General features: G+C 37.9%; 1 protein-coding gene across 1 annotated transcript; it reads left to right on the forward strand.

Annotated features, from left to right (window-relative positions):
• The first annotated feature begins 1,034 nt into the window (after window positions 1-1,034).
• Window positions 1,035-21,807, forward strand: bpnt1 (bisphosphate nucleotidase 1). The gene is made up of 9 exons (XM_057353139.1): window positions 1,035-1,401; window positions 2,127-2,259; window positions 2,789-2,893; window positions 2,985-3,092; window positions 13,654-13,702; window positions 15,522-15,613; window positions 15,694-15,891; window positions 16,234-16,339; window positions 18,504-21,807. The coding sequence occupies exons 2-9, from the start codon at window positions 2,140-2,142 to the stop codon at window positions 18,653-18,655; spliced, it is 930 nt and encodes a 309-aa protein (XP_057209122.1). The 5' UTR covers window positions 1,035-1,401; window positions 2,127-2,139; the 3' UTR covers window positions 18,656-21,807.
• Window positions 21,808-21,834: the final 27 nt, after the last annotated feature.

Genomic DNA, 21,834 nt, shown 5'->3' on the forward strand with positions numbered 1-21,834 from the left:
CATATTTATTTTTTGATTGTCAATACAGTAGAGCTTTTTGGTCTGATTTGTATGAGTGGCTAAAAAAACAATTGATCTGTTGGCTTTTTCTAAAAATGATGTACTTTTTGGACTTATTATGAAAGAGTAACACATTGGATTTTTGTTAAATAATATCTTTATTTTTGGGGTAAATTTTATATTCACAAGTGTATTCACAATTGTATGTGCCATTGTTTTTGATTTTTCAAAAATAATTTTGGAATTACTGTAAATATAAGTAAAATTATATCGAAAGTTGGAAGTAAATTATTTAAATTGATTGAAGAATTTGAACTATTAGAAGACCCTGATGTTTAGGAGGTTAATTGTTGTTTTCTTATCTTTGTTCTGTTTATTTTCTATTTTAACTTTCTTTTTCACTCTGTACTTTTGTTTGTTTTATTCTTAATTTAGTTTTTTTTTTGTATGTGCTCTGTTTCCTTAGAACTTCTTATTTAATTGTTAAATGCCTTATTGTATTTTTAATTCTCAAGCGTAATAAAAAAAAGGGGGAAAAACCATTGGACTTTGGCCCTGTCTCGTTGACGTATAGCAGCAGCGGAGCAAAGCAAAGCGGCCAATGCGACGTCTAGGTATTTATATCATGCGCAGTACACATCGTGTTTCCGGTATACGGATTGAGTAGTTACAACCAACGCCTGTTAAATCCGTTTCCAGAAGTCGTGCCACTCGGCGGCGACGTTTGCAACGCTTCCGGGCAGCTATTTCTGACATAGCAAGACCACAATCCAGTCTACTTGAATGGGGGAATTCATATTTTTCTTAAATCCCTGAGAAAAAATGCAATTAAATAGCATAATTCCGATCAATAATTAAGCCTGGTATGAACTGTACCATAACATTTGTTTATTAAGCTTAAATTGCGGTAAAAAGGAACCTTTTTCGAGGTCGCTTCATCTACTGCACATGCGCACAGGCTGGCAAGCGCCTCAGGGCTCTCACTATATCCTTGGTGTTTCTAGTCAGACAACATTACGCGGGCGTTTTTTTTTTTTTTTTTGTGGGTTCAATGAGCAAATGTACTTTAAATGGTTAGGGTAAGGCTCGAAACGCAAAGGATTTAGTGAGAGACGTCTTTTTCGATTGACGAATGGCTCTTTCCTTCCACACAGCGGCCATATTGAGCGTTGCATTCGCTCCGCATTCTTTGTAATGGCAGTGGCCCATCTTGTTGATATTTATCATCTTTGGTTATGTGTCTTAACGCCAGTTCATAAACTCCAATGGTTTATCTCTAGTGCTGTAGGGGCAGACTGTTTGAATCTCTATTTCATTTGGGAACGTCTTTCAAACCACTTAGCTATCAAACGGGAACGTTTGTTTCGTCTGGTTGGCGCAGGGAAGAGAAAACATAATAAAGTAAGTGAAATATAAACGTGTTAAGGTCGGTCAGTCTGAACTAAAGTATTGCACTTAAACAAAGATAAAATCAGGAGTGCATTAATGGTATTTAAAATTTTAACCAATTCCAAAGATTGTTTTTTATGTTGTAAAATCATGTGCAGTATCTGGAACGATACTAGTTTGTTTATGACATGAATGGAACTGCACTGTAAAAAGGCAAAATAGTGCTGCAACTATAAGTCATTATTTATTTAACATTTCTTACATACTCTGTTCTTGATTAGATTCCAATGTGTGCTGGTTTCATTGCTGTGTGATCAAATACACGACCAGTTAAACGTTTGAACACACTTCTTGGACTGACCTTTGATCGAAATCATTATGTCTAACTGTCTGTTAAGAAATAGTTTGTTGCCATATAGGCCTTCTGTAGGTATTTCTATGAAAATATAATTTTACTTATAATAAAAAAACGTATTTTGTACCAAAACAGCAAATAAAGTACCTCATGAAATTGGTTGAGAGAATGTCTAATTTGTGGAGCTACAGTATGTTGATGAAGATAAATACTTTTAATGTGTTTAACATTTATTAGTTGTTATTGCACAATTCCCATAACTCAGTATTTCTTATGTCATACTGTAGGTTTGATTATTTTAAATATTAGTAAATTATTGAACAAGTATTGGAAATGTGCAAAACTGCTGTTACATGCATGGGATGGGGTCTCTGAACTGCAGAAAAGTGACAGTGATGGCGAGCAGCCCTGCAGTGCTGATGCGCCTGGTGGCTACAGCCTATGCTGTGGCGGAAAAGGCTGGCTCTATTGTCAGGAAGGTGCTTTACAGTGGAGAGCTTGGCATCATTGAGAAGGTATGGGCAATTTGTCTTACAAAGTTAGGCAAACCAAAAATATGATTCCAGCAGTGTCCCACAACCGAAAGCCAATGCATTTGTCGAATAGACTTTTGGAAGATCGCAAAAAGTAAGATCTGTGATGAACAAAGGTTTATGATGTTTATACGTTTTCTCTATCAAGATAAGCTTTACAAATTAACACCTTTGTTCATTTTGAAGCATAAATAAAGAAGTAAAAAGCTAACATGAGGCTGTGAACAGACTAAACCACGATTGCGATATGTCACCACCACCAAGCCACCAACAACTTTTTCAAAAAAATTACTTTGTGAATGAATCCCCTTACACGTTTTTTGAGATATGTGCCCATGTTGCATAGTTTGTGAGATTTATATACATATAAGGATGTAGTCATCCTGTAGGTTTGCATACAAAAATACGTCATCTCTATTTGCCTGGGTCAACATAGAAACTTCTTTAATGCTGTTTATAAGTTTGATTTCAATGTAATGTTATTTTTGCGTGTCTTGTACATTTGGCATAGACGGGACCCAATGACCTACAGACTCTGGCTGACAGACTTGTTCAGAAGAGTATATGTGCATCCTTGTCAAAAATGTTTCCGAAGGTTACTATCATCGGTGAAGAGGTGTGCATATTCTTAGCAATTTAAAAATGCTTATCACATATTGCCTTCTTAGTCATGTATAACATTGCATATTTTGCATGTTTTCTTTTAGGATTTACCAGCTGAGTCTGTTGAAGATGACCTGATAGAGATTGGGCTGAACAGTGTAGTCCTACAAAAGCCATGTCCTAATCAGTATACTAACCTAAAGGAGGAAGAGGTAAAGAAAAAACAGAATACAGTATTTGAAACCATGTAATTTGTTTAGATATTTATTAAAGATGTTGTTCTGTGCTTTATTAAATGCCCTTTGTCAAAAGTATAAAGCGTGTTGCACACTGGACGAGAAGCACAAGAGTTGTAGAGGAGTGCCGTGGCCAGACACCTCCGGTGTGTGTACCCTCATATAAAACAAGGTGTTCTACTTTTTAAAAAGTGGCGTGGCACAGTTCCTGGTGTGTAAACCCATTTGGTTGCACTCCATACTTATAGGTCCCCTATAAGCAGGGCCTGGGGCACCTTCCTTAGCTGATTTTTAAAACAATACAAATACAGTATTTAAAAGTGTTGCCTAAACAATAAGTGTCAATTTGGCAGTGATAATTTAAACGAAAGTGTTGTTTAATAAATGTGACATATACAGACATAGAACAGATCAAATTCAATTCAATTTTATTTATATAGCGCTTTTTACAATGTTGCATTGTTTCAAAGCAGCATTACAGGAAGAAAGACAAAACCATAATGTTAGTATTAGTATTAAAATAACAAGTGGTCCATCTTTGCTCTTGGTTGTTGATCGAGATTGCCTGAGCTGCCTCTCGCAGTAGGATGGCACGTGACGATCAGATGGGGCTGGTGGTGTAATCTGTAGTTACCTCGGGATGGGTATCTCGATGGTCAGTCAGTTTGCAGGCTCTCACGGGAGGATGACATGAGGTGGTAGTACTTGAGCCGGCATAATCTGTGGTGACCTCGGGATGGGTATCGCGAGGTAGGGGAGGAGGGCAGAAAGAGAATAATTAGCGTAGCTGCTGTTCATTACTTTTAAACTAGAGATAATACTGTTAAGCATCATTTGTATGCTTGGCTGAAAAGATGTGTTTTTAATCTAGTTTTAAACTGGGTCTGACCCTCGAATAGTATCAGGAAGGCTATTCCAGAGTTTAGGTGCTACATATGAGAATGCTCTACCCCCTTTGGTGGATTTAGTTGTCCTAGGTACTATCAGAAGTCAAGAGTTTTGAGATCGTAAAGAGCGTGATGGGTTGTAGCGCGATAGAAGCTCTGTTAGATAAGCCGGAGCTAAACCGTTTAATGCTTTATAAGTGATTAGAAGTACTTTATAGTCTATATGGTCCTTAATGGGTAGCCAGTGTAGGGATGATAAAATTGGTGTTATGTGGTCATATTTTCTAGACCTTGTAAGAACTCTAGCAGCTGCATTTTGAACTTACTGTAGTTTGTTTAAAGGGGTGGTGCAACGGTGTGTCATGCAGTCTGACTTCTTTACAATGTTAAACGTGCTGTCTTCTCATGCTTAACATGGTCAACTTGTCAAAAAAACGAGTTTGGGTGTATTATGTAGTATTTCTGTGCTCGATACACCCCCCCCAGCGATCGTACAGGTTTCGGAAAGTTTTTTCGAACATATAAAACTGTTTTGTAACAAGTTTTGTAAAGAATTTTTTAATTCTCCCAGAAAAGCACACGGCACGCCCCCACGGCAGCAAGGAGAGCAGGAGCATGCGCAGACGTCACTTTCACTTGTGTGCTGGAGAGAGAGAGAGCATACGTTCGCGAAGTTCAGGTGTTTGTTTGTTCACTGCATATGGGTGATGAATGTTATATAAACTGTAGGGGTTTAATGGTACGTGTATTCGTACCGAACTGTCACAGGCAACATTCCAAATATAGTCATCATTCCTATGCCCTACTCCTTTGAAGGGCAGAGCCCTCGGAGTTTAGACTTTGGAGTGAACAAGGCATTTGCGTGCATTATGTAGACGTTTGGAATGCACTTGGCAAAGTAAGTGACGTAATTTCCTCATTATCTTCAGCTATGTTTATTTGCGAACAGGTTTTATGCTTTAACAGGTTATGCCATTAAAACAGCGACATCTGCTGACTGACACTCAACTTTATTTATATAGCGCTTTTACAATTTTCATTGTTACAAAGCAGCTGCACATGAGACACATTGACTACAAGCAAAACAATCAAAGTTGTACCTGCAAAAACAAGAAAAGGTTGAAAACACAGAAGACAGACACACCCACACACAAAACACTCCACACACACAACACGCACACGCACCAACACACACAGACACAGAGACACGCACACACACACAACACACACACACGCACATACGTACACAGACAAGTACGCACACACACACGCTCAGTGAGAGCACACATTTAGGATAAAGGAGAGAGAAGCACAGGTCAAATATAACAGACTATAAATTCCTGTATGCAATATTAATTAAGTAAAACTTTAAAATTCTAAAGCAGCCCCCCCGGTCAGGCAGATAGTGCAAAAACAGTATGCAAACGGTGGCGAGGAACCCAAAACTCTAATCGAGAAAAAAAACCTCAGGAGAACCCAGGCCCAACCAGGGGATTCCAGTTCCCCTCTGGCAAAAGCTGCTGCCTCTGCACAAGCTCCAGAGAACTTGCACAACAAGGCTAAATAAAATAAATAAACTTAATAATAAAATAAATTATAGTTTAAGATTATCATTAATAATCTAATAGCATTTGAAGTTTTGTGGTGAAGACATGTCAAGAGACCGCGTCCTTCTTTATCCAGCTCTATCATCTCAGCTCTTGTCAGGTCCCCACTTCCCATTCTCCGCTCTACCATCAGGTCAGGCCATGAACTGCATCCTGCTCGCTGTGGTAACCTTGGAACAATGAGACAAGACTGGCTGAGAGTAGAGTACTGTTCTGTACTCTTTGATGCAACAAGTACATCAGTTGTGTTTTTGGTTCCGGTTGATCTAACTAATGCAGCCTAAACCCTCTGAAGATTTATATTATGGAAGAGTAGTGTATGCAAGATTAAAAAGATGCGTCTTTAGTCTAGATTTAAACTGACAGAGTGTGTCTGCCTCCCGGACAGTGCAGGGAAGACTATTCCAAAGTTTAGGCGCTAGATAGGAAAAGGATCTACCACCTGCACTTGATTTTGAAATTCTAGGTATTACCAACTGACAGGACGCCTGAGAGCGTAATGCACGTGAAGGACTGTAATACAAAAGGAGTTCATTCAAGTACTGAGGAGCTAAACCATGTAAGGCTTTATAGGTAATAAGCAAGATTTTAAAGTTAACGCGATGCTTTATAGGTAACCAGTGCAAGGTTGACAGAACCGGGCTAATATGTTCATACTTTTTTGTACGTGTAAGAACTCGAGCTGCCGCGTTTTGGACCAATTGGAGTTTTTGTAATAAGCCTGCAGGGCAACCACCTAACAGTGCATTACAGTAATCTAGTCTTGATGTCATGAATGCATGAATTAACTTCTCTGCATCTGAGATTGACAGCATATGACGTAGTTTAGATATATTCTTAAAATGGAAAAACGCAATTTTACAGGTGTTGGCGACGTGGCTCTCAAATGACAGATTACTATCGAATAGAACGCCAAGATTCTTTGCTGACGACGAGGGTTTTATGGAACATCCGTCAATAGTTAAACAGTATTCTTGGTTGTTACTTATAGCAGTTTTCGGTCCAATAAGTAACACTTCCGTTTTGTCCGAGTTCAGTAATAAAAAGTTGTTACTCATCCAGTTTTTTATATCGACTATGCATTCCATTATTCGATGGAACTGCTGTGTTTCATGAGGCTTCGAGGAAATATAAAGTTGAGTATCATCAGCATAACAGTGAAAGCTAACTCCGTGTCGCTTTATTATATCTCCTAGAGGTAGCATGTATAATGCGAAGAGCAGAGGCCCTAAGACTGAGCCCTGTGGTACACCGTACTGGACTTGCGATTTGCGTGACACCTCATTGTTTATTGCTACAAATTGAAAACGGTCGGATAAATAAGATTTAAACCATTTCAAAGCTATTCCCTTAATGCCGACATAATTTTCGAGTCTATGTAGGAGTGTGCTGTGGTCAATGGTATCGAATGCAGCACTAAGGTCTAGCAGCACCAATAACGAGATACAACCTCGGTCAGACGCCAATAGCAGATCATTTGTAACTCTGATCAAAGCAGTCTCTGTACTGTGACATGCTCTAAATCCAGACTGGAATTCTTCATTGATGTCATTCCTTTGGAGGAAGGAGCATAATTGAGTTGAAACTACTTTTTCCAGAACTTTAGATATGAAAGGTAGATTCGATATAGGCCTGTAGTTCCTTAGTTCTCTAGGGTCGAGTTGGGGTTTTTTGACACAATGCTTCGTTGTCACAGAAACATGCCAGCTGAAGATAATGAGGAAATTACGTCGCTTACTTTGCCAAGTGCATTCCAAACTTCTACATAATGGCATGCAAATGCCCTGCTCATTCCAACATCTAATCTACAAGGGCTCTGCCCTTCGAAGGGAGTAGGGTATAGGAATGATAACTTCATTTTGGAATTTTCCCCTCGACAGCTCGTGACAGTTCGGTACGAATACGCGTGTGTTAGGGCCGCTTTAATGATGATGCAGGACAATCACTAAGTAGTGCATTACAATAATCAAGTCTTGAAGTCATAAATGCATGAACTAGTTTTTCTGCATCAGATATACATAGAAACATCCCCAAACTGCGGAATATTCTAAGATGGAAGAAGGCATTTTTTGTGACTTTTGAGATGATGTTTTCAAATGACAGATTCCTGTCCAATATACCGCCAAGGTCTTAAACTATATTTGCTGAGGTAACAGTGCATTGTAGCAGTACGTTACATTATGAATGGTCTCCATCGCCTCATTTGTTTACTCTCACTTTCCCCGGGGCATTCCAAAAGCCGATACACTGAAGAAATAGGTGGAGCAAGCAGATTAATGAATGAGGAGAAAGGAGATAAAAGGCGACGTCTAGGCTACGCGCAAGGAGGGGTGCGAGGTTCACGGAGTTTCACAACTTACACAAATTGGTCAGTTCTTGCGAGTGGATTACTAAACTTGCCTGAAGAGTACAAACTGTTTTCCTGGCGGGTCCGCTATTAGGCTGTGCAATATCGGCGCTGGAGAGGTGTTCTCTGTCTGTGTCGGCTGTTTTGCATCTTGCCAAGTTCAAGGCCAGAGTCCAATGTCCGGACACGTAAATAATTCATATTACTCTTCAGTCAGATTTCGTGTTTTCCTGTATCTTTGGTGTGATACAAGTTGTTCATGAATATATTGAACACATAAAATAGCAAAAATTTAAAGTCTCAAACCAAAAGAGATGTTTTATTTAAAAGCAGAGGCTCATCCAAACCTGCCTAAAACGCCTCGTTTAAACACGCCCCCACAATTCAACGTCAGTTCGTGAGAAGCGTTGAAGAACACCGCCCAAAACGTATACACCGAGAAATAAGGCGTATCTATTCCCGCTGTAGTGTTGTTGGTGCTGCCGCCATGTCGTGGAGACGCTGTGTTTCATTACAAAAGCAAAACTAGATAGTTGGGTCCAAACGAGGACACAATTAGAAATCAGTTGTCAAGTTTTATTTACACACTGTTCCAAAACAGCACAACTCCAAAATCCGAGTGTGTGCAGCACATTAACACCTGGTTGTGCTGCTGTTTCTGAAAAGTGGGGCAAATCAAATATCAAATATGACCCCATTAATTTCCAGTGTGTCTGAAATTTCCCATTTAAATTGTAAAATTACTATACATGAGGTTTTTCCCCATTCTTCTCTTTGTACTGTATGTAACCGGTGGGTTATTAAATATAGATTTATGGGGAAAAAAACACTGCTTAATTGGTGACAGGCCTATAATCCTGTCTGGTGCCCGAACCCTAATTTTTATTAATTTATGATTTGAATATTTGTTCGTAGGCGACCACCACTGTTACAGCATCCTTCTTTTTGCAAGTTGTAATCTGTAATATTCTGTTTACAGGTCTTTGGTCTGTTAAGTAATATATCTGTCTTATTGGAATTTAGCAGAAGAAAATTACTAGTCATCCAATGTTTTATGTCCTGAACGCACTCTTCTAGTTTTGTTAACTTTGAGGTTTCGTCCGGTCTAGATGAAATGTATAACTGAGTATCATCTGCATAGCAATGAAAACTAATTCCATGTTTTCTAATAATGTTACCAAGGGGCAGCTTGTGTATATAGAGAATAGCAGAGGCCCTAAAACTGATCCTCGAGGTAATATATAGTTTACTTGAATTGTATTTGATGATTCCCCATTTAAATGAACCAGTTGATATCGGTCAAATAAGTACGATTCTAAACCATTGTAAAGCTTGTCCATGAATACTGATATAATTCTGTTGGCGATCTAAAAGTATGGCATGATCTATTGTATCAAAAGCAGCACTAAGGTCAAGCAAAATTAGGAGTGAGATAGAGTCTTGGTCTGATGCTAGGAGTAGGTCATTTGTAATTTTAGCAAGTGTGGTTTCCGTGCTATGATGTGGCCTACAGCCCAACTGATTTTTTTTGTGTAGGTCATTTTTTTCAAGATACTACGTTTTCTAATATTTTATTATATTAGATATGTAAGATTTTATGTCGATCTATAGTTTACTAATTCACTAGGTTCTAAGTGCGGTTTCTTAATTAGAGGCTTACTAATGGCCAGCTTAAAGGGTTTTGGAACATGACCTAGAGTGAGTGAGGAGTTAATATTAACAATGGGCTCTACTGCAACAGGTAATAACTGTTTTTAATAGTTTAGTGGGTATGGGGTCTAATAAACATGTTGTCGGTTTAGATGCTTTAATAAGTTTGTTTAACTCTTCTTGGCCTATGGGTGAGAAACACTAGAGGGTTCTAGAGGGGTGATAGCTGATGTTTAGCTAGATGTTGATGTTGTCAAACAATTAGAATTGCCATCTTTAATTTCATGCCAACTATAATATAGAATAAAATTAGTAATCTGTGGGTGGACTACTAAATGGCATTAATCAAACATACAGTGGGGAAAATAATTATTTGATCCCCTGCTGATTTTGTAATTTTGCCCACTTACAAAGAAATGAAGGGTCTATAATTTTTATAGTAAGTTTATTATAACCGAAAGAAATGGAATATCAACCAAAAATCCAGAAAAAAATTGTATTAATGTTATAAACGGATTTGCATTTCAATTCAGTAAAATAAGTATTTGATCCCCGAGCAAAACATAACTTAGTACTAGGTGGATACACCCTTGTTGGCAAGCAAAGAGGTAAGACGTTATAGTTGGTCACCATGTTTGCACACGTGTTAGGAGACATTTTGGTCCACTCCACTCTATATTTTTAAGGTTTCTTGGCTGTTGCTCAGCAAATTGGAGTTTTAGCCTCCTTCACAGATGTTCTATGGACTAGGGTCTAGAGACTGGCTAGGACATTTAATGTGCTTCTCCTTGGGCCAATCTTTGGTTGTCTTGGCGATATGTTGTGGGTCTTTGTCATGTTGAAGGCCCATCCACAACCCATCTTCAGTGTTCTGGTTGAGGGGGTCCAAAATGTTATGGTACATGGCCCCATCCCCGATGCGGAGAAGTCATCATGTACCCGTAGCAGAGAAAAAGCCCCAAAGCATAATGTTTGACACTTTTCTGTTCTTCGGGTCATAGTATCCCCAAAAAAACAGAGAGTGAATTTTGGTCCTATTTGACCACAGCACTTTCTCCAAAGCCTTTTCTGAATCATTCTGATGTTCATTGGCAAACTTCAGATGAGCCAGACTGGTCTTCTTGGGCAGGAGGACCTTGCGGGTGCTTCAGGATTTCAATCTATTGTGGCATAGTGTTACCAATGGTTTGCTTGGTAACTGTGGTCACAACTGCATTGAAATCATTAACAAACTTCTTCCGTGTAGTTCTGGGCCGATCTTTAACCTTTCTCATGATCATCTTTACTCCATTTGAGGTGGAATCATTTTCCTCATCAGGAGGGTCCGCGGTCGTCCGCACACCCCGTCCGCGTGCAGCCCATTTTTTTGAGACCGCGCGTACGTGCCGTGTACAATAGCGAATGTGGCACGAAAAGTGCACTAGTCCACTAGGGGTCAATACACTCACAGAAAGTGTGCAGTGTGCCATTGTTGAAGAAAAACGATGCAAAACCAACATGTTGAAACCAAGAACAGTAATCTAAGAAGCATATCCTTCTCCATACTGTTTGGTTGTTGTTATTGTTGCTGTTTGCTCGGATTGTTGATGGCGAATGACTTCCTCTATCATTAATTTGCAGTGGGTCTGTGAATGACGCGACTCAGCGCTGCCCTCTGACAGTCTGGTACAGCACACATACTCATTTGTACTGTGCATGTGTCGAACTCGGACGCGTTTGTGTGCGAGATGGATGCGGAAAGTCAAGTATACCTGGGGCGTAATAGTGTCAATGCTATGTGAGATGTCATTAAATGGCTTTTGCACTTGAAGATTGTTTTTGTTGTTTTTTCAATCGCAACTGTCTACATGTCTAAATGTCTACATTACCAGTGTTGGGGTAACGCGTTACAAGTAATGTACGTAATCAGAGTACTTTTTTAAGTAACTAGTAATGTAACGCAGTTACTTCATACATTTACATATCAATACTCGAGTTACTTTGTTTTTCAAGTAACTTGAGTTACTTTTCAGTCTAATCATTGATTTATATGAACATTTTTTAAACTGCAGAAGTGAAATGATTGCTCATGCTTGCGCAGAAACAGTCGCTAGTCAGACATAGGCAGTGTTGCATGTCTACAGTGCTGCAGTGTTCCGGCTTCGTTTTTGTTACGCAAATCTGGCAACCCTTGACACAGTGATGGGAGGCCAGAGCTCAGATGTGGAGCTATAGTGTGGCCTCAATCACCACCATGGACAAAATGCCTGCAAATGCCGGTCTTGCTCAATAGACTACTTTCAGATCGTGAAATTAGTGCGAGTCACGAGTCGCAACATCAATCATTTGTCCTGCAAATGCTGGTCATGTTTGGAAGATAACTTTCAGATCGCGAAATTAGCGCAAGTCATGACACGCAACAACAATCAATGGTCTCATGCCTCATGAATGTAAACATAAGCTGTGTTCGACTGTTTGTGGCGCTGCAAGCACAGACAGATCTGAAGATTTAAATGGCATGGTCACTGTTAGAAGAAGGGTTGGGGAGTGGGCGGAGCACGGGAGAAAGAGAGGAAACAACTGTCATCTGTTAGTCTCCTCACCAAATACCAGCATATATACAACATAATATGTTAAATGTCATTTTCCCCTCAAAATAATATTAGTAATATATTATATATTAGATTATTCATAATTTCGTATAACACTATCGAGTTGTTTTGGCTCAACGAAGTTCTTAGCAATGCAAAGAGGATCTGTCATATCACTTATGTTGCTTTTTTAAATCTAAATAAAAACACCCATATTTGCTGGCCAAAAATCCTCCTTTTCCCACACAGTGTTATACGACTGGAAACGACTCTGCCATCCCAAAAGCTCACCGGCGCCATCTTGTGCAACTAGCTGTGCTGTCAAAACACAATAAATATGGAGAGTGACACCAAAGTTAGCAGTGTCAACAGTAGGCAGAGCTCTGATGAGGTGGAGGGAAATGGTCAGAAAATATTTGAAATGTGTTTTTTAATGAAAATAAATGTGTGTTATAGACTATATAGGATTGTTAAATGCATTACAGTGTTAAACACTAAAGAACAGCAAAGTCTGAAAAAGCATGAGCATCAGTTAGGTGAGAAAAAGTAACCCAAAAAGTACTTTGTTACTTTCCACAAAAAGTACCCAAGTACCGTATTTAGTTACCTTTTTATAGAGTAACTCCTTATTGTAACTAGTTACTTTTAAAAGTAACTTTCCCCAACACTGTACATTACATCTCAGTTATCACAAAAATCTTCACACTCAACAAAAACACATTTCCAATTGCTTCATCCTTAAGTTGTTTGTTCTTAAAGTGCTGTGGTATTGGCCAGCTTGCGTCACTTCAGAGGTCCCAATGACCAGGAAAATGGCTCGAATGAGAAGTTAGTTTGTGAATGACAGCACTCGTTATTGGTTCTGTAACTTCCTATAATTACCCAGTGCAAAAGTGGCTTAAGTCAATTTTGACTTGTTGGTGGATAAAAGTAGGTTGCATAGTTTTTCTGATTTTAAAATGGACTATTTATAGCTATGTGTTTTGGTACAGTGATCATTTATTAATCGTTCTGTGAACTACAACAATATTACAATATATATTTTTTCTATTTGCAAACTGGAGAAACTGTTCAAAATAACAGAAAATATGCTCGGTATTTTTTCAGACCTCAAATACTGCAAAGAAAACAAGTTGATGCTCACTTTTACAACAGTAATATTTGAATATGTATTTAAGAAAAGTTAAAAAAGCATAACCTAATTTTTTATCACAGTTTTCATGTGTCTTGTCATGCTGTCAGTCTTTCACATTGCTTGTGGATGACTTTGTCAACAGACACTGGACTGGAATGGCCACAATACCATCTAGAAATCTTGATTTGAAATGAAAATTTGGAATGGTCTCTTAATTTGTTTTCTGTGGCTGTATATTGTTAGATCTGTATGAATATGCTATTTTTCTTGTTGTTTAAATGTTTTGATAGTGTTTACTAGGAAAATACAATAAACTTAATTTTGACTGTTTTATCTCACAGCTGGTTGTGTGGGTGGACCCTCTTGATGGTACCAAAGAATATAGTGAAGGTGAGCAAACAAATATGCCACTTTTTATAATATGCATTTTTTATTCTAGTTAACTGACTCACATGACTCTTTACCACGAAAGGAAAACTTATAACTAACACATTATTGTGCGTGGTTAAACCGTGTACATAGTTAATATACATCAAGTAAGTTGGTGACATTGTTGCTTGTAACTATGGCAGTGTTTGCACCGAGACAACGACTGCTTTCAATTATTCCACTATGAGAGAAAGCAGCAGCTATATGATAATTTCACCGCTCACTGCATCCCATATGAAAGGCCATACAGTAATTTTATAATTTCAAGCTTGTTTACATTTGGCTAGTTTAAGGTCTGCCACCACTTGAAAGTTGAAAACAGGTCTACTAAAAGGGCTGCCAGTTTGTACAGTTTCCACAAGTCTTATAGCAAATATTGTGTCTTCATACTTTGTTGAAGTCGCAGAAAGGTACACTCTTAAAGTCTTTTTTGTGTTATCCAATTAACCCATTATGTGTTATTTTAGTAACTCATTTTGTGTTGACATTAATGTTTTGTCCTTAACTGAACACAAAAAGAGTTGTTAGTGCACAACTGTTTTAGTAAAGACTAGGGCTGTGTTCAAAATATCGATACGGCGTGCATCAAAACATCTGCCTCCGTATCGATTCTGCAGCACTTTTGAAATATTGTGTAACAATTATCAGAATCAGAAAGAGCTTTATTGCCAACTGTGCTTGGACACACAAGGAATTTGTCTTGGTGACAGAAGCTTCCAGTGTACATACAGGTTAAAAATTATTAGTGGTATAAATACAGAACTGTACAGAACTGCCCTCGATTCTATGCATGTGACCCGTGGATTAACTGCAAATTTTCACCATCATAAAGTGAAAGTTTAAGAGCGCACTCTCTTACCTTCTCTCTGCATCCATGAGTGCAGTATACATGAAAGCGCATTCTCGTATCATTCACATTGGCCTGGTTTCACAGACGAGGTTTAAGGCTAGTCCCAGACTTAAATGAATGTTAGAGCTGTCTCAACTGAAAATAACTTGCCCTAACATATCTTAAAATATGTCTGTGCCATTGTTTTGTCTAAAGATGCACACAAGTAATGTTTCTTTCTAAAGCATTTTTGTAAAAGTGTCTTAAATATCGTAATCCAACTAAGGCATAGTCCTGGTTTACGATAAGCCTTGTCTGTGAAACTGGGCCTTGAACTTTACACTGTGCCTTAAACGCATCCCTTTGTGTCGTGTAGGTGCTAATTCAACACATGATGCAGCACTGCTTCTGCCTTATTCACTATAAAACTATTGCACGCAATTAAAATCAATGAATCTCCTGCTGCTGGAGTGATGTAGTGACTCGCTGCTCGCTCATAATACAGCAACGCGTTTGAAAAGTAAGACGTGGAAGAGCCACAGTAGGTGCGTGTTATAGTAAGTGAAGAGCAAAGACCTGCTTTAATCTTACAGCACCTGTCACATTTATAATATTATATCTAGAAATTTGTTAAACATATTGTCTATTTGTAAAACACATGCATACATATGATGTAGCCTAGAAACCCTCTTTTAGACACAAGGGTCTCTGTATTAGGACTTGTTTTTTTGCAACTTTATAGCCTACTCGTTCTCAAAATGACTTTATGCATTGATTTGTCAGATTATCTGATAGGTAATGTATGGACATTTTCGGCAAGTATATTTTGCTGTAAATCTGTCATATGAGAAATGTAATAAAAGATTATTGGGATACGCATCGTTTAGTGAAATTGTTGGCGATACACACCCTAGTAAAGACATCATTAAAATAGGAGTGGTCTCTTTGCAGGACTTCTAGATCATGTGACAGTGTTGATAGGCATTGCTTATGGAGGGACAGCCATTGCTGGAGTCATCAATCAACCTTTCTACAACTACCAGGTACAACTTGTTAAGTCTTACTTGCTACACTGTATGCAAAAAAGGTTTGGCTTAATCTGTTCTGTGCTCTGGTAATTCAGATGGAGGCTGGTGCTGCTTTGGGCCGAACGTTATGGGGAGTGTTAGGTTTGGGTGCATTTGGGTTCCAACTCCAGGAAGTCCCAGATGGGAAAAGAATTATCACTACCACGCGATCCCATAGCAATAAGCTAGTGACCTCAGCAGTTCAAGCCATGGATCCTCATGACGTCATTAAAGTGGGTGGAGCTGGGAATAAGGTGGGAAAGTCATCAGTTTTAATTCAGTGAATCATTTGGTGTTTTGTCTTCGTCAACACTTTGTCTAACAGATAAACAGAATTTGCCGTTTTAAAACAGAGCCATCAAGTTAGATACTGTTGTGTGCTGATCCTACAACAGTCATGCCATTTGTTAATGCATTAGTATTAAGTTGAAAGAAAAAAGATTTTGACTGTTATAAAAACGTATATTTGTGAGCATTAGCTGAACTCAAGGTGAGAATAAACCTATGCAAAAATCTGCAAAGCACTACGTGTAGTCAAACACACCTAATACCTTGATGCAATATTGTGATTTTTAATCTCATCGTCCTTTTGGCAGATCATCCAGCTAGTCGAAGGAAAGGCCTCTGCATATGTTTTTGCCAGTCCAGGCTGTAAGAAGTGGGACACATGTGCACCTGAAGCAATTCTGCATGCAGTTGGAGGTGATATTTATTTCTTAAGCAGGGTACACACCAAGCTGATGTGACAAACTACTGGCAACCTAAAGCAGGTCACTTTGATTTTTCTTCTCATGCACTGGTTTGCTAAACTAAACAGCCATCCCTGATTCAATATGCCGAATCTGACAAAAAATGGCGACAGGGACATGCTGTTGCTGACAATTAAGTCAGTCAACGCTCAAAACCTGCCTAACAGCCGACTGTTGGCTTGGTGTGTACTGGCCTTAAATGTCTTTTCTTTAACATACTTGTGATATTAAGTGTATCTCCTTTATACATAAATATACATGTTACATATTTTCAGCAAATTTAAGAAAAATAAGATGCATTTTGAAAATTAAGGGTCATGAAACCCCCCTTTTTCAGCTACAGTCTACCTCACTGTCGTTTTGAAAAATTCAACTTGAATGGGCGTGATCGCTGTGAGAAGAGTGGGAGAGTGGGCGTGATCCGGAAAGTGATCCGATTCCATATCTTAAAATATATTAGTCATGACATGAATCATACATTCAAGCCACAGCAGTATTACAGAAATCACTAAATGTAATATGAGTATTTCTTTTTAACAAAATGCAAGTACAACTGTTCTAGTTAATATATGACAGTTACCGCATTTGAAGAGATGGAAAAGTCCTCAAGTCACGGTACCGCATGAGCGAGTCCAAAAGTCCACTTGTCTCCATTTCTAAAAGCTTTTACGAAGTAAAATGATTTTGCATCTGTTCCGGCCTTACTCGCATCTGCAAAGAGCGTGCTTCGAACCGACGATTGGTCCGGCATGGGAGACGGGCGCTCTAGAGGAGACTAAAGGCCACAGCCTCTAGCAGGGTTCGTGATCGCATTCCGCTGGTCGGGGAACCCCCTTTCGTCAATTCGCAATTCAGTGGTCAGAAATCCCCTCCGTATGTTTGAGTTCCGAACGCGACACATTGAGCTGGACTGGCCCACTTGAGCTCCGGCCCGCCGAGAGCTCCAAATGGCCATCCCGCGCCTGTTCTGCGCCGCAATTTCAACAACTGTGATTTATTTATCATTTTCAGTGGAGAAGCCCTTCTCCCACATATATACAGCATATAGTGTATTTCACATAAAAAATATACTTTTAGATATAATTATCGGAATATGTATTTTTGCAACTCCGGGTAAGTGTTCAGCTTTTTCTTCAGTTATCCATCAGCTTGCTCAGTCTGAGCTTAACTGTCAACTGATCTTCAGAAAAATCTTTCAGATCCTTTACAATCTGGGTTTTTTCAGCATCTTCTGCATATTTGACTCCTGTTCATCAGTGACTGTATAATATTGAGATCCATCTTTTTACACGGAGGACAATTAACAGACTTAAACACAAGAATTACAAAAGACACAAACATTCTCTAAAGCTCAAGAAGTCAAAACCACACATTCAAGTCAGGTGGGTATAAACTTTTGGACTTTTTGGAGCTATATTTACATTTACTACATTTAGCAGACGTTTTTATCCAGAGCGACTTACAAATGAGGTAAACAATAGAAGCAATTGGAACAACATAAGGACAACAAAAAATATATAGCTATATTATGTATTATAATAACTTATTTTGTCATTTACTAACACCCTCATTAATATATATACAACAAAACAACAATTTAAACTAGTCACCCAGTCCAAAAGTTTACACCCACCTGACTTTAAATTATTGTATTGTGTTTCCTTGTATTGTGTTGCCTCTCAATATCCAGTCACTAGTGAACATGGGTCAAATATGTGATTCTGAAAAAACACAGATTGTGGAGGATCTGGAGGATTTTTCTGATGATCAGTTGACAGTTTAATAGCTCAGACCAAACAAGAAACTCTTCAACAACTATCACAAAACACATGACAGGGAAAACGTTCGGGTAACATCATACAGTAGTAAGAATCAGGTTTATGTAAACTTTTGAACTGGCTTATTTTCATAAAATTAGTTATTTTATTATTTTATTTGTTATTATTCTGTGATGTTGACTATGTAAACATCTGTTATGCAAAATAACTTGTTCAGGGCAATATCTAATAAAAAAACGTAATTTTCAAATTCTTGTTTTTCTTAAATTTGCGACATTATCTAGATTCTGCTAGGTGTATGTAAAATTTTGACCTCAACTGTATATGTTTAATCAACAGGCAAACTAACAGACATGCATGGTGTAGGATACAGATATGATGCAGATGTAAAGCACATGAACTCTGCTGGTGTGTTGGCAACACTGCAAGATCATCAGTATTATTTAAGCAGAGTACCCGAGAATGTCCTACAAGAGCTTCCTCGAGACTGAACTAATGAACAACTTTAAAGCAATATGCCATTAATGATGTCCTTGTCATAAAACCGTAATTAATTTAGCAAATGATTTTGTACAATTTTCTAAACTACACATCCTGATTCATTACTGCTTACATTTACCTAAATAAAAAATGTATACGAGGGACTATTTTAGGAGAATTGTTTATGTTTTGACGTGTTTTTCAGGCTTGATTATGAATATTTGAAGAGTTGGGTCTTACACTATCATGTAATCTGTTTGAGATGTTTTGCATTATGCATAATGTAAAACAAATGTTAAGCAGTGCCATTAGCACTTTGTTTCGTGATATTCTTAAATATGCACAATAATCATATATAGTTCAGTAGGCTACTGCTATGGTCACAATATTTTAGATTAGCTTAATATGTATCTGTTTGTAAGCAAACTTTGATCAGTTTCAGCTTTCTAACTTATTCAGTTGCTTCTGGGTTGCCATGAGACCATATTGTACTGTGGGTATACAATACATACGCCAGGTTTCCATCCAAATGTGATGCAAATCTTTTCAAAGTTCGCAATAACAGGAGGAATGACTAATACGAAATTGGTGTGTTTCCATTAGAGATGCAACAATACAGTTAACCCATGGTTCATGTACCTCTGTTTTTTACCCACGGTTTTTGGTTCGGTTTGGTTCTGATGGCTTGGCACATTAAAGTGTTTTTCATTATTCTATGCTTATGTGACAGGAACAGTAAGAAGTTAAGAAGAAAAAATATATATTTTAATACCGTTCTCTTTATTTTACTTTTACTTATTTCATTCTCTTTAACCCAAAACAACTTGTACAATTCCTGGTGTATTGAAAAATATAAATTAAAGATATATAAAATGTAGTGATTCAATAGGGAACAGTGTTATTTACACAAGAAGTTTGCACTGCACTCTTGTTTTTCTTCTGTAGTTGTGGTGCGTTAATCTAAAAGAGTATCTTTATACAAAATTATTCGCACTCACAGAGATATAAATGTATTTTGGTGTTTTATTTAATCATTGGAGGACAAAGACAGATGTTTTGGCTAATGTCTTCAGTGTGTTTAGCCATTAATGTGGATACAACACTCGTGATATACTATAGCAGTTGTGGTGATTATAGACGTGATCTTGGATGTTTATGTATGGTATTTAAGTTAATAAGTGGGATATGTTGACGAGTATGGGGTTATTTTTGTTTCTTTATTATTCATATTATTTATATTATATTTTTTTTATTTCAAAACAGAGGAATGTGTTCACGAATTCATTTGCAATGTACGTTTTTCTTTTAGCAGTTCACAGTTTTCATCACGTACCAACACGCTTCGCTCTCTGCTCTGCTGTGTTTGTTTGCGGAAAAAAAACTTTTGGGTTGAAAAGTATTGCGGAACAGAAACTTTGCTTATGGGTTGAAATGTTTTGCTTGCAAGTGAGGCCGCATCTCAATTGGGTGGGATCTACCAACCTGAATGAAAGACCTCTCTGTATATATTGGCCACTTTCATTCGAAGTGACCGAATGGCCACACCAACTAATGTAGATGTGTAACCAATGTGTTAATCTCTTTAATCTAATTATGTTACGCTAGTACATAACTAGTAGTTAGTGATACATCTTTATAGTTTTGATCAATTAACAGTAGCTTTAGCTTCTATAGTCTGTTAGACTAATTTACGTTGTTTTATGATTGCTGTTCGTTTTGAGAGAATAGCCTGCCTGCCCTGGTTTTATACAGGCAACAGTCTTACACAGATAGTATTACCATTGTTACGTTTAATAATATTCACTCAGTGTATACAGACATTAAACATTTACTCAAAAATGTCAACACCTATTGTACAGACATAACTGATTTTATTATTTAGTATAACATTACTACTGAATAGGTTTAATATATTAAATACCTTCAATAGGCTATATGTCCCAAAGTAGTCCATATAAAAATGAAAAACACAAGTATGATTTTAGTATATTTATTCTGTTACTCCAATAAAATTACAAAAAAACATGAATTGGAAATATTTTGGTATATGTATGTCAGAGCCATTGAGAAGAGAGAGTTCTGCCAACGGAAGTCCAAAACGCTGGAGCGTCACGTGATTCATGGAGCCTTCAGATAGTTCCAGGAAGTTATGTTTTCGCTTTAAATGCTGTTTAGTCGCCGCTCCATGCGTTACTAGTAACTTCTGGAAACTATTGAGAGCCTCCATTGCTGTGAAAAAACTGTTCCATTGGAGTCAACGGAGTTGACGCGACTCGCTCTCTCTCTCTCTCTCTCTCTCTCTCTCTCTCTCTCTCTCAATGGCTCTGATGTATGTATAATGACTTGTGTACCAATAGTAATTGTTTGTATTCAGTCAACACCTATTTGGAGAAAAACCTTTCAGACCTTTAACACTGGTTTAATTTCTTGTAATTTAGTAACTCGTATTAATTTCTCACATGACTCTTCGATGGAGGTTACACTGAAGTCAGGTGATGACGGGTGATATGGTGGTGGATTTTAAAGGAAAATGGAGGCCATGAATCTGACTTATCATCTGGGTAAAAGTGTGGAGGTGGTGAAAAGATACTATGCTCTACTTTAGGGGGATACAACATTGACCTGTAAGGATGGCTACTAGATTGTTATTGTTTTAAACTGACTGGAGTCAACAGCAGAGAGGATGACGACAACAGTCAACTCAAAGCATCCTCTCCACACAGCTTATTTTGGAGAGTTGAGAACCACAAAGTGATACTGGACATCTTTATGGCCTCCTATCAGATCGCTCCCCATCATTCCTGCAAAAGCACCAACAATTATAATTACAATCTCATCTTCTTCAACTTGTTACTATGTACTGTGTATGTTTTTAAATGCCCCTATATGATCTATCTCATTATCTTTTATGACTGCTTCAGGTTTACTCAATCCAGTCAACTGATCCAAAACTGTAATTACATTTAAATGGGGACAGTCAGTTTAATACCTGAATGTAAATGTAACGTGTGGGAATATTTTTCAGATAAAAGTATGATTTAATTATCAATATAATCAATAAGTGTTTTCTTTCATTAAATCATTAAGCTGTGTGCTTTTGTCATGTGCTTTCTATTTTACTCAGTGGAAAGTTACTGTGGCAAACGAAGTGAGACAGGATAAGTGGGGGTTGGAACCATAAATTTTGCTG

This window comes from Triplophysa rosa, linkage group LG15 (genome assembly GCF_024868665.1).
Source record: "Triplophysa rosa linkage group LG15, Trosa_1v2, whole genome shotgun sequence".
NCBI classification, from domain to species: Eukaryota; Metazoa; Chordata; class Actinopteri; order Cypriniformes; family Nemacheilidae; genus Triplophysa; species Triplophysa rosa.